General features: G+C 49.6%; 1 protein-coding gene across 1 annotated transcript; it reads right to left on the bottom strand.

Moving 5' to 3' along the window:
- Positions 1-878: 878 nt before the first annotated feature.
- On the bottom strand, positions 879-6,218 carry PAIP2 (poly(A) binding protein interacting protein 2). Its single transcript, XM_010150774.1, has 3 exons — positions 6,051-6,218; positions 3,234-3,413; positions 879-1,963 (listed from the first exon to the last, which is right to left on the bottom strand). The coding sequence occupies exons 1-3, from the start codon at positions 6,186-6,188 to the stop codon at positions 1,898-1,900; spliced, it is 384 nt and encodes a 127-aa protein (XP_010149076.1). The 5' UTR covers positions 6,189-6,218; the 3' UTR covers positions 879-1,897.
- Positions 6,219-9,820: the final 3,602 nt, after the last annotated feature.

The raw sequence follows: 9,820 nt of genomic DNA, 5'->3' as shown, positions 1-9,820 counted from the left end.
CGGCAGCAGCGTTGGGTGGCACATCGCCCCCGCTAGCCGCAGCCGGGCTGAAACCCCGGAGCAGGCTCACCGGCATGCAACCGCGGCCAGGGGCTTCTGGTGAAACTCCTGCCCCAGCTCAAAACTAGCCAGGGCACAGTGGCACGTCATTTCCTGACCTTCTCTCCGCAGGTGCTGGAGTCTATTCCCAGGTCAGGGGGAACGCCAGAACAGTTTGCTGCTTCTGGGAAGGCCCCAAGTATCTCCGAAGGTTAGAAAAGGGGGAATGAAAAGCCCGTTAAGCAGCTGGGGGTAACGGCAATTAACATTTTGCAGAGCAACAGCAAAATGAGCAGGTCTGGCTGAATTCCCCTACCCATCCGGAGCAAGAGCGACGCGCGATGCGGCTGTGCCGCAGGCCGATACCGGCGTGACAGCTCCGTCTTGCTCCTCTCGCTCGCCGTGCTGCACAACTCCCCACGCGTTTCCTCCAGGCTAAATATGAGCTTAAAGAACGTAAAACGTAGAGGAACGGTGAGGCTGGGCAAAGCTATGAGGCAAGAGTGGATCAGGCTGGTCTCCGAGGGCTCGTCCCCACAACACTTGGGTTTGGAGGCCAAGAGCACCCCAGGCCTCTTGGCCTCCAGCGGCAGGTTCCATAGTGCCCTCAGCTGCAAACCTCGACCAGCGGCAGCGGGAACCACGGAAAACACACCCAGGCCAACAGGGAAAGCGGGAGGAAAGGAATGGAGGAGCAGTCCCACCTCAGAGGAGCACTCTGGGGTCTCCCGTCACCGACAGCCTCCCAGGCACCGCACCCATACGCTCACCCCTTCCTCTCTACCCGGGAGATGCACGCTGAGGCGCGTCCCCGCGGGAGTGACGAGCCAGCCACCACGTCAGTTCTACCATTATTTATTTTTTTAAATATTTTTGAAAAAATATAATTTTTTTACAATATTTTCAACTTAAACACTATTCACACTGAACACGTATGGCAGCTTAACCTACCCAAATATGAAGTTTAAGAAGCCAAAACTGTTCTAGCTTTATTAAAAGGGGGAAAAAAAAAAACAAAACCCAAACAAGAAGTAGTTGTGCTGTAGACTATCGTGTAGTGATGATTAAACAAAGCAAGGGCAAAGCACCACTCCCATCACTAACGCTGGGGCTTCCCGGTGGAACCCGGCCAGAAGGAAGTCGTACGCCAAGTTACGCAGGCAGCGCTACGTAGGGGTCAGGGTCCTTGGAAGAAATCGCCTCTGCCGTCAGGAAGCGAAACGTGTCGAACGCGGTAAGAGGCCGCGGAGCGCGGGGAGTCCCCTCCTTCCCAGCGCGCGGATGTTAGCTCGGCAGCCGAGATCTACGACTCCGTGCAGGTCTGTAAAGTTGCTGTTAAAGCTCATGCTGCTTAGAAGGAGCACGAAGTTTTTAAGGGGGCAAAATTAACGTTAGTACCAACACCGATAGTTCAAAAAGTTAGCTAATTTGCATAACAATCCGATATCCTCTTTCATTTTGAAGTTAAGGCATTATCAGGTGCAGCCGAGCACCAGTTAACACATCTCTAGTTATAAACAGACCATCCGGAGCAAACGCCAAGTCCTGTTTAAGAAGACAGAGTCTGCAGAAGGATTTGTGGACGTGGTACTTTGTCTCGACTTGACTGGTGGTTCTTACCTCGCTGGCCGCCTCCTTCCAGAGAGCCAGGCTCCAATCACGGCTCCATTACACTTGTGACAGATGTACTTAGTAACAGTCTCAGCACTTTTATTGAGCATGCAAGACTAACAAAACTTTGGCAATGCATAAGTGTAACACAGTGACAAGAAGAGAGAGCTTTTACAATTAAATCTTCTAATACTGGCTTCACAGTGTGGAAATTGTGCTACATCCACCAAGATAGGGCCCAGTCTACTCAAATATTTAAGTACTTCACCCCAGGAACAAACTCCTTTGCGTTTGGATTCAGGTTACTCTTGACCTGGGGGAGGGAAAAAGAGAATCATCACTTTCATCTGCCAATCTAAAGCTGAGCACAATTCTAGGATGACAGCGTCAGGAACAGGTTATGGATTGAGTGTAACAGGCATGGAATAGAAGAACAGGCAAACAAAAATGCTATATATAGGACAATAATGTAATATTTTAGATATATGGTAATAATATAAAATATATTAAAAAAAATAGGTTTTGCATGTACCAAAGTCTCTATAGTCACTAGGAAATCCCAGTGCCCTGTGCTGGCACCTGAATTATCCATCCTTCCTCAGCACCACCTGGACGTTTCAGTCAGCCAAGGGCGCAGGGAACAAGAAAGCCACAGACAGGCATCAAACACAGCAACTTCAATTAATGCTGAAATAGCTTCTTCTGCAGTTGAGCCATTAAAACGTGCCATGAGGTTTTTAGAGCTTGCTTATTTAGCAAGAGGAGACTTGCTCCAGGAGCTTAAGCCACTTCTGAGAAAGTAACGTATTTGAGCACCGTACTGATGTTTAAAATCTCCATGCCTGGGACTACCCAGTCCTCCCGCTTGGCCAGCTGCTGCTCTACAAATCCCAGTTACAGGTGGGCAGGCAGCACCTCCAAAATGAGCTCTATCTTACAGAAATGTGGGATTAGGCTTTTGGGTTTTCTGAACTGAGTCTAAAACCGCTGCCTGCAGCTGCTTAAGCTTGGAAAGGTCGGGGTTTGCATCTGAATTTCACAGCAGTTTGCGACGTGACGATTTGGGGTTTTTGTGTGCTCTGATTTTTGTTAGGGGAAAATCCGTAGACACTGCCCTTCCCTTGTAGTTAAATTCCAGGCAGGAGTCATACAGCAACAGGGTAACAATCACGGTTCAGCTGCTTCCCTCCTCCCTAGGATTTCTACAACGAGATCCGCTATGGTTCATCCAAACCTCGCACCTACCCAGCACGAGGTGCTGACAGACACCGAACGAAACCTCTGCACTTCGCAGGGCGAGCACGCCTCGCTCTCGGCCGTTCTCCGTAACACCGCATGCGTACCCCAGGCCACCTGAATTTATGCTGTGGGCTAGGAAAGGCACCACGCCATCACGAAGAAAACCACTGGAGGAAACATCCCTTACCCAACCGTTCCACCTTTCCCCTCCACCGCAGCTAGGCACGGTTTAAGTCTCTGGCCTGCGGCTGAAGGATTTTCTCCTCCCATTATCAGCCACAAAAATCAGCCTCGGCCAAAGAGAGATGTCAAGCTGTAGAAATATGATGAGAAACTGAATTTACCACCAGATCCTCCAGTGATGAGCTGTCACTGATAACAAGGTCATTGAACTGGTCCTGGATTTGATCCATTGTTTGTGGGAGATCACGGGCAGGAATAAACCATTCGTGCTCCTCCTCTTCTTCCAGCATCTCCTGGAAACAGCGCTCAATAAATTCTTCTTCCCACAACTCCTCTTCAATCTACACAACGAGAAGAAACCGCTTAATCAAGAAATTAGCTGAGAGCTTGTGTCCTTACTCCAACATTGGTGCACCCAGCTGAGCTTCCTTCTAGCTCCGCAGCAGGACTTCCCGCAGAACACCACGCTTGTGCTGCGGGCAGCCGTGTGGAAAGGTGCTTTGTCCCGGGAACCTGGGCTGCAGTCAAAAGTGAATAGCAGGACGTCCCCCCGGCCCCCCTGTTCGGCTTGCAGCTTGCTAGGAGCTGAAAGAGAAGGAAAGTGTTGGTTCCCAGTCAAATTTCCGTTGTACCAACCCGTCTGGACTGAAGTCACCGAGTATGAGGATGGGAAGCGGGGACAGCACTCGCAGCCAGGAAAGTGTCCTACAAGACTCTTGGGGAAAAAATAACCACAGCTGGCACTCGGAACAAGCGGCAGCTCCTCGGCTGCAGAACACGCGTTGCCCCAGTGTGGGTCTACGAACTCCAGACGACGTTAGCAGCTGTCAGGATGCTGACCTGCTGCACTGTAAGCAGGACAAATCAACCGATGCAGAACTGACACGCATTGCGGGGATTAAAGGAGAGTTTGCTTGCTTGTTCAGTAAACAAGCCCTGGAGGGAGTTCATCCCACAAGTTTTCCATGCCCTGCACTGCAGTACTTCGGAGTGGAAAGCAGGGAAATAGAAGCTGGTGCAAATGACTTGCTAGGAGCGGAAAAATGATTCAGGACAGATTTAAAAGTTCACTCAGCAGAAGCTGGAATAAGCTTTCCTATCTCTGCTTCACTCTGAAATCAGACACATACTCAATCCTAAAGTGGAAATTCAGTTACATACTACATATAACAAATTAAAAGAGTTAATGACAGAGTCCATGATTTCTGTAAAATCCAAGTCTGCAGTCCTCTCCAGCTCACTCCGCGCTCGGCTTTGGGGACCAGGACTCACCACCACCTGCTCTAAGCTGCTGCCCAGACAATTCAATCTCCACAAGGAACATGACTTGGTTTCCCCAGTAAAGCACTCCAGCACAGAGGGCGGTCTCCCATCAATCCTCCTGGTCAGGCACCGTCCCCGTCCTGCCTGCGGGGAAACGGCAGGTCAGCCACAAGCTACTATTACAGCAGGGGTTGCCCAGCTCCAGGTTTTCTGTTACAGGGTTGTACTCCTACAGGGGCCTCCAACAGCAGCTCCAGAGATACCAAATAACATTTCATTTCCCTTGTCTCTTGAAATGAATACTGCCTGTTTGTATTTTCTAGCCCAAGTTGAACTTGTCCAGATTCCCACAGAGATGTGCCTGTAGCAGCAGGCGACCAGGCTGCCACGTGGTGTTCGCCTGCCTGAGTAAGGCCATTCTCCCCCCATGCTCCCCCATCTGTCCTCCTTTGAAAACAGAGCCCACACCTAAAAAACAGTTTATTCGTAGCACAACTCTGGGCTCCTTCCCCGAGAACCACACGCCCTGTACGCTAGCTGCAGCACAGATCCCAGGAGGAGAAACCCACTGAACAGGGAACGACCCCGAGTCCATCCTGGCATATGCACAAGAGTGTGGAATTTGTGAGCAACCCGAATTTCCAACCAGTTCTGTGCCCTGGAGAGCCACAGATGTATCCTACTGCAGCAGCTCAGCCATACTGTGCTGGAGGGCAGCGAAGGCAGCTACTGAGTACAGACATCGAGGTTTGATTAAGAAAGGGGCAGAGGAAAGAGGTAGGCTGTTCCCAGCCTCCACAGGAGAGAAAACCACGTCCAGATTGAAGATGCAGTTAAGGCCTCCTTCCAGCCCGACTGCGAAGGCCAGCTGAAAGACACTCAAGGATGAAGCAACAGTCACCCCACTCCCTTGGGAAGAACAGCCCTGCTGAGGCAGGTATGCATCCGGGCGGATCCGGCTCAGAACTACCACAGCCAGGACGCTTGCCCATGGAAAACCCCGCAGCTCAGCAGCCTCAACCCATCCCTTCCAAATGGCCACGTAAAATCATTGAATCACAGAATGGTTCGGATTGTGAGGGACCTTAAAGACCATCCAGTTCCAACCCCCCTGCCATGGGCAGGGACACCTTCCACTAGACCAGGTTGCTCCAAGCCTCATCCAGCCTGGCCTTGGACACTTCCAGGGATGGGGCATCCACAGCTTCTCTGAGAAACCTATCACAGTGCCTCCCCACCCTCTGCGGGAAGAACTTCTTCCTGATATCTAATCTAAACCTCCCCACTTTCCATTTAAACTTGTTACCTCTTGTCCTGTCACTACAGGCCCTTGTAAAAAGGCCCCCCCAGCTTCCTTGTAGCCCCTTCAGGTACTGGAAGGCTGCAATGGGGGCTCCTTGGAGCCTTCTCTTCTCCAGGCTGAACAAGTCTGTCAACTATGGCTTTTTCCCTCCCTTCTGCAGAATCAGGGAAGGAATGGATGAGTTAGAACATACCACGCTTCCCTTAATTTCCACCAAGATTACAGAAAATAAGTATTTATTGCCAGAAAAACTGAGACCTGTCTGTTCCCAAGGATTATTCTAGCAAGTGTACAAACCTTGTCTCTAAAGGATTCCCAGTCTTGTGCCCTGGTTGCTAAGCCACAGCACCTCTCCCTTCTGCTGAAAATCCTAAGCCACATCACAATACATATATCAAGGGAAACGACTTGCCTGCCTGTTAAATTCCTCTTCATTTTCCATCCACATGTACTCCGCAAAGGGATTGTCATCTTCATGAGAATGACCGTTTATAATCACATCTTCGCTGATGATGCTTGGGCTAGTACTGCTGCGACTCGGATCTTTCATGGCTGCACCTTTGATTCAAAGTCTGCAATTAAGAAACGCGGTAATTAAAGACGTGCCGAATCGCTCATCACCCTGCTTCTGCGTCAGGCCGGCCCGAGGGAAGGCCGCACCTGAAGGCCCCGGGTAGCCTTACCCTGACTGCAGCAGAGGAGCTCTGCTGATGGCAACAACTACGGGAGCACCAAACGCCGTTTCCGTTGTACGCAGACGTGACAAACGCGTTGCCAAAACCAGACCTCACCAGGTCAGCGAATGCCAAGCACCCAGACCAATGAAAAGCGACAGGAAAACACAGAAAACACGTGTACGCGCCAGCAGGAAAATATTTAAGGCAACGTTCAAGCAACAAAAGGATCATTTCTTTTCCAAAATACATCTAAAGCTCCCGCCCGACTTCCAACAATCCGCCCTGGAAATGAAGTGCCCACTGTCCACACTGTTCCAGAGGGGGCGGGCCACACTCTGGGGGAATTTCCAAGGATAGCCACGGTAGGGAAACTCAGGTGTGACTTCCAGCCTACCCAAATTCCACTACGGGATGTTCTTTGCGACCACACGAACCAACTCCCACGTCCCAGCGGGAATCCTCGCAAGCGAGGCAGCAACCACTACGCGCCGATTCCTCGGAGCCAGGCCGGCACAACAGTTCTTACGGCCACCTCGCCGGCACCAGCTAGGCTTCAGACAAAGGCACTGGAAGACAGGACACGCTGGCCTCTCATCCCACTTCATTAGTGCGGATCGCGTCACGGCCGGAGAGTGCGCAACACCGCTGCGTGCCCGCGACATGCGATATCCCAATGTCCTGAACTGAAGGAACGAAGGTACAGCTGGCAGGCGTGTGTTGTTCCAGCTAAGCACCGGCAGCGGCAGGCCGGAACGCGTGCCGCGCGACCGGTACCGCAGCCTTTCCGTCAGGCGGCGCGAGGCTCGTATCGCAGCTCGTATCGAGCCAAGCCTGCCCACAGCCCCTGCCCAAATCCCTTATTTGTGCTGGGAAGTAGCTGAGACAGTGCTGCTGTTTTTCCCACACCAGGCTGAAGTACAGATACTAGCACTGGAGAAGCTGACTATTTTTAGCGAGAATACTGGCAGTGATGAATATTTTGACAACAGTGCACAAAGCACGTGAGGCAACGGGCTCAAAGAAAAAAAAAATCAAACTTGAATGTTTTTCCAGTGCTAAAAATTTGCAATGGAAAGACGCAGCAGTGAATGTATTTTTTATTTTATTCTCAAATCAACATTTTAGTTTTCTGCGTATCAAAAAATGACTTACTGAGAGGGTATCACAATACAGCCTCCGTTGTTATTACAGCACAAGGGCTTATCAAGCAGCAGCTCCTATTTTCCCTTTAAGTTGGGCCTATTATCTACGGAATTAATGCAAGTTTTGGTTCAAAATGTATTCTTGATAATACCCGGTCAAAAACCTGCCACCTCCAAACAATCCATTAAGAAGAGCACCAAGAAAAAGGAGCTTGCCTGGTTTGCTCTATCCCAGGTTTTCAAACCAAAGGCGAACCCAAGTGCGGAAGTCCCGCTGGCTCCCTAGGAAGTACAACAAGCGAGACCAGAAGCGGGCAAGGAAAAACAGGTTCTTTTTGATGTTCTTTCAAAACAAACTTGCAAGGGATTACTGGCGGCATTTAACATCAAACAGGAAAAGGTTCTGCATTTAACACCCCAAGTCAAGCTTGAAATTGCTTTAAGGAACTTCAGCTGTTCACAAGCTCACAAACAGGATGGACCAAAAGAAACAAAAAACCTCAGCGCCTAAAAAACCTAACCTTTAATTTTTTTTTTGTTTGTTTCACTGGCAAGCATTTTCACCATTTTGTGGGAGAGTGATCCCTGATATTAATATTCCACCAGGCTTTCTGCACAGCAACAACTTACTACAGGTGAATAACTCCGCAGCAGCAGCGCCTGGAATTTGGCCTTACAACTTCTGTACAAAGACAACTGCAGCTAGACGAGTCCATAAAGGTAAAAACAATAATTAAAACACCCCTACTCGTTTGTGTAAAAGCCTGACAGGTTAACTTGTTGAATCACGGGCAGGTTTTCTCAAGCGCTCCCGTGGAACGCCAGCTATTTGCTGGAGGAGGGAGGGAAGAGACGTGCAGTGCTTCACGCTGGGACCGAAACAACTTTCTCTATTACTGCCCAAGGATGATGTGGATGATTATCTTCAAGAAAGATCCAAGGCTCAACCTGAGCGTGTGAAGTTTATCTGATGAAGCCCTAAGTCCGCAGAGGTTTTCCCACAGGAAAACACGTCAACAAACGCTTGGCCTCCACGAACAGTTAGCAAGCCCCAGGCCAGTCGCTTACTCACAGCACTCCTTATAATTTGATTTTCTGCAACTTGTTATAAAATACACTGTGTGAGGAGCTTCCCATTCCACCATTTCAAGATACAAACCAACCGGCTTTCCGTGCTCATTCGCGAGGACAAGATTCGGCCTGTTTCGCCAGTATTTGCTACAGGTTTTTTAGTCATCAGCTACAGGCAATTCTGAGGAGGAGAGCCAAATACCACTTTAGTCTTGCAAAAAGTCACAATCTAAGAAGGCTGCTGGAGAAAACAAGCTGCACCGACAGGTTCCACTACCGTCATGAATAAAAATAATACGTTTTCCATCTGGGAGTAGGTGGGAAGCAGGCAATCTCAAAGCTCCTTACACTAGAACAGGAAATAGAACACTAGCAGTGCTAAGGAACAGAAAATACGGAGAATTCTGCTCCAGTGATATGAATGTGGAGACCCAGCCACAAATTGTTCCTGGATTTTGGCAGGGGTGAGGAAGAACAGTGTAAGTGCATAAGGACAGACAGAAAAAACAGCATCTCAGGAATGAGGTCAGAGATGAAAAATCCTGTAACAACAGGACTTTCAGTTGACTCAGAGCGTTTTCTATATGCAGAGTGGGACTTGTTACTCCAGAACATCATTAAGGACCGTTAATTTACCTGCTTCTCTGAATTTTGCTGCTTTTATAGCAATGAAAAGCCCCAGACCAACGCTCCTTAAAATTCGAAGCTTTGTGATTGAAGATTTTGCATTTAAACCCCAATCACAAAAGAAGATTATCTAACGCCTACTTCAGACGATAAGGCCAAGGGGCCTAATTCCACACAGCAAACCCCAGGTCCTTACCCTTAGGGAAGAAAAAAGGAATTAAAATATTTGCTTCAAGCATCCAAAAGGACCACAGCACAGCCAGCAGCACCCTGGGACTTCAGCAGCAGCTGCGGTCCGCACAAAGCAGCAGGGAGTGCTCTGAACTTCTGCAGAGACCGTGCTGTTTATTAACTGGTGATTACTCCTGTGAGTCAGGAGCGCTGGCCGAGCTTCTTGTTATCTTGTTAGATACGCAAGTGGCAGTTATCAAGTAAACCGATTATACTCCGTGTAATAAATAGATTTCTCAATCAAATTCGTGTGGGATGCCAGCGCTATCTGATAGAAACACTTCAGAGCGTGGCACTGGAGTGTACCTGAGAACAGACGACTCATTCGCACGGCACGGGAAAGGCTTAAACCCCCACCCGCAGCCAGCACAGCCCCCGCAGAGGTGCGCGGCTCTGCCCTTGGCCGGGCGGGCACAGCGGCTGCCGAACCCCCC

The sequence above is a fragment of the Eurypyga helias genome, unplaced genomic scaffold (assembly GCF_000690775.1).
Source record: "Eurypyga helias isolate BGI_N326 unplaced genomic scaffold, ASM69077v1 scaffold35584, whole genome shotgun sequence".
Lineage (NCBI taxonomy): Eukaryota > Metazoa > Chordata > Aves > Eurypygiformes > Eurypygidae > Eurypyga > Eurypyga helias.
This window is presented reverse-complemented; position numbering and strand designations above follow the sequence as displayed.

Coding starts and splice junctions, on each gene's coding strand:
- PAIP2 (XM_010150774.1), bottom strand. CDS start 6,188: ATGAAAGATCCGAGTCGCAGCAGTACTAGCCCAAGCATCATCAGCGAA. Junction 3,414..6,050: donor AAGAGGAATTTAACAGGCAG/GCAAGTCGTTTC, acceptor CTCGTTGTGTAG/ATTGAAGAGGAGTTGTGGGA. Junction 1,964..3,233: donor CATCACTGGAGGATCTGGTG/GTAAATTCAGTT, acceptor TCCCTCCCCCAG/GTCAAGAGTAACCTGAATCC.